This window comes from Nicotiana sylvestris, chromosome 10 (genome assembly GCF_000393655.2).
Source record: "Nicotiana sylvestris chromosome 10, ASM39365v2, whole genome shotgun sequence".
Lineage (NCBI taxonomy): Eukaryota > Viridiplantae > Streptophyta > Magnoliopsida > Solanales > Solanaceae > Nicotiana > Nicotiana sylvestris.
In genome coordinates, this window is record NC_091066.1 from 99,743,120 (window position 1) to 99,745,512 (window position 2,393).

Consider the following 2,393-nt stretch of genomic DNA (forward strand, 5'->3'; position numbering starts at 1 on the left):
CCTTACCACAAGAGCCCGGGCAGGTAAAATTCCTTTTAGTTCTAACTAACTATTTCACTAAATAGGTTGAAATAGGTGCTTACAAAAAATTGGAGATAGAAGTGATTGACTTCATATGGGATCACATTGTCTGTCGGTTTGGAGTACCAAAAGAAATTACGTGTTTTAATGGGCCACAATTTATAGGTTCCAAAGTCATAAAAAATTTTGAAGGATTAAAGATCAAACGGATTACATCTTCTCCATACCATCCAAATGCTAAAGGACAAGCAGAGTCAACCAACAAGTTAATAATTCAAAATCTCAAAAAGAAGTTAGAAGATTCTAAAGGCAATTAGACAGATGAGCTACCAGGAGTACTATGGGCATACCGAACAACAATGAAGTCAAGCACGGGAGAAATACCATTTTCGCTTGTGTATGGTGCAGAAGCTTTGATCCCAACGGAGATTAGGAAACCTACCATAAGATATTCCCAAGAATACAAGGAGGTGAATAATGAAGCAATGTTGATTAAATTGGATTTTCTCGAAGAACATCAAAATTAAAAATATGTGAGGTTGGTGCACAAAAGCAAAGAATGGAAAGATATTAAAACCGCAGAGTAAATCATCGATTTTTCAAACGAGGAAAGTAATTCAAAATACTTGAGAGGTTAATGCTGGGAAGCTAGAACCAACTTGGGAATGACCTTACTAGGTTTCAGCTATAACCGGTAAAAGTTCATATCAATTGAAAAATCAAGATGGAGTTAAATTACCTAGAAATTGGAACGTGACTCACCTCAAAAGAGATTACTGCTGAAGATCCTTGCTGATACTGAAAGTATGTGCTGCACTCTTTTTCCCTTCGTCTAGTTTTTGTCCCAATTTCAAACAACCAGTTCGGACTCATACCGGGGCGATCTACCACAGAAGCGATCCACCTTATTAGGAGGATGGTGGAACAATACAAGGACAAGAAGAAGGATCTCCACATGGTGTTTATTGATCTAGAGAAAGCGTACGATAGGGTTCCTAGGGAGGTCTTATGGAGCTGCTTAGAGATTAAAGGGGTCCCGGCGGCCTACATTAGGGTAATTAAAGACATGTATGATGAAGCTAAGACTCGGGTTAGGATAGTAGGAGGAGACTCCGAGCATTTTTCAATTGTTACGGGGTTACACCAAGGGTCTGCGTTCAGCCCTTCCTATTTGCCCTGGTAATGGATGCACTAACTCATCATATTCAAGGAGATGTGCCATGGTGCATGCTATTTGCTGATGACATAGTTCTAATTGATGAGACAAGAGGCGGCGTCAATGAGAGGCATGAGGTTTGGAGACAGGCCCTTGAGTCTAAAGGCTTCAGGCTGAGCAGCACGAAGACAGAATACCTCGAGTCCAAATTTGGGGCCGAGCCGACGAAAGCGGGAGTGGAAGTAAGGCTCGACTCTCAAGTCATTCCTAAGAGTAGTAGTTTCAAGTACCTTGGGTCAGTTATTCAGGGGATCGGGGAGATCGACGAGGATGTCACACACCGTATAGGGGTGGGGTGAATGAAGTGGAGGTTAGCGTCGAGAGTCCTGTGTGACAAGAAAGTGCCAACGTTACTAAAACATAAGTTTTATAGAGTAGTGGTTAGGCCTGCCATGTTGTATAGGATCGAGTGTTGGACGGTTAAGAACTCTCACATCTAGAAGATAAAAGTAGCAGAGATGAGGATGTTGAGGTTGATGTGCGGGCATACAAGGATGGATAAGATTAGGAATGAAGATATTCGAGAGAAGGTGGGTGTGGCTCCCATGGAGGACAAGATGCAGGAAGCAAGACTCAGATGGTTCGGGCACATTCCGAGGAGGAGCACTGAGGCACCAGTGAGGAGGTGTGAATGACTGGCTGTGGTGGGCACGAGGAGAGGTAGAGGGAGACCTAAGAAGTATTGGGGAGAGGTGATCAGGTAGGACATTGCACGACTTAGGATTACTGAGGACATGACCCTTGACAGAGAATTGTGGAGGTCGAGCATTAAGGTTGTAGGCTAGGGGGAAGTTGTGAGTATTTCTACAGCACACTAAAGTGAGACTATCCAGTTAGGAGTTAGTCTTAGGATGCTACTAGTCAGCTTTATCTGCTGGATATTATTATATCTTCCATCTTTTTCGTACTTCCTATATTTCTTATATATTGTTGTTATTTTTATTTTATGTTATGTTATGTATTTTATGTTATTTTATTATGAGTCTATTGATTAGTACTAATACATCGTCTCTTGTCTCTTTCTTGAGCCGAGGGTCTCCTGGAAATAGCCTCTCTGCCCCTCGGGTAGGGGTAAGGTCTGCGTACATATTACCCTCTCCAGATCCCACTAGTGGGATTATACTGGGCTGTTGTTGTTGTTGTAGTTTTTGTCTCA

The 2,393-nt window shown here is 42.2% G+C and overlaps 1 protein-coding gene across 1 annotated transcript; it reads left to right on the plus strand.

Moving 5' to 3' along the window:
* Positions 1–1,203: 1,203 nt before the first annotated feature.
* LOC138879738 (uncharacterized) lies at positions 1,204–1,536 on the plus strand. Its single transcript, XM_070159373.1, has one exon. It carries the CDS (start codon positions 1,204–1,206, stop codon positions 1,534–1,536), a length of 333 nt encoding a protein of 110 aa, XP_070015474.1.
* Positions 1,537–2,393: the final 857 nt, after the last annotated feature.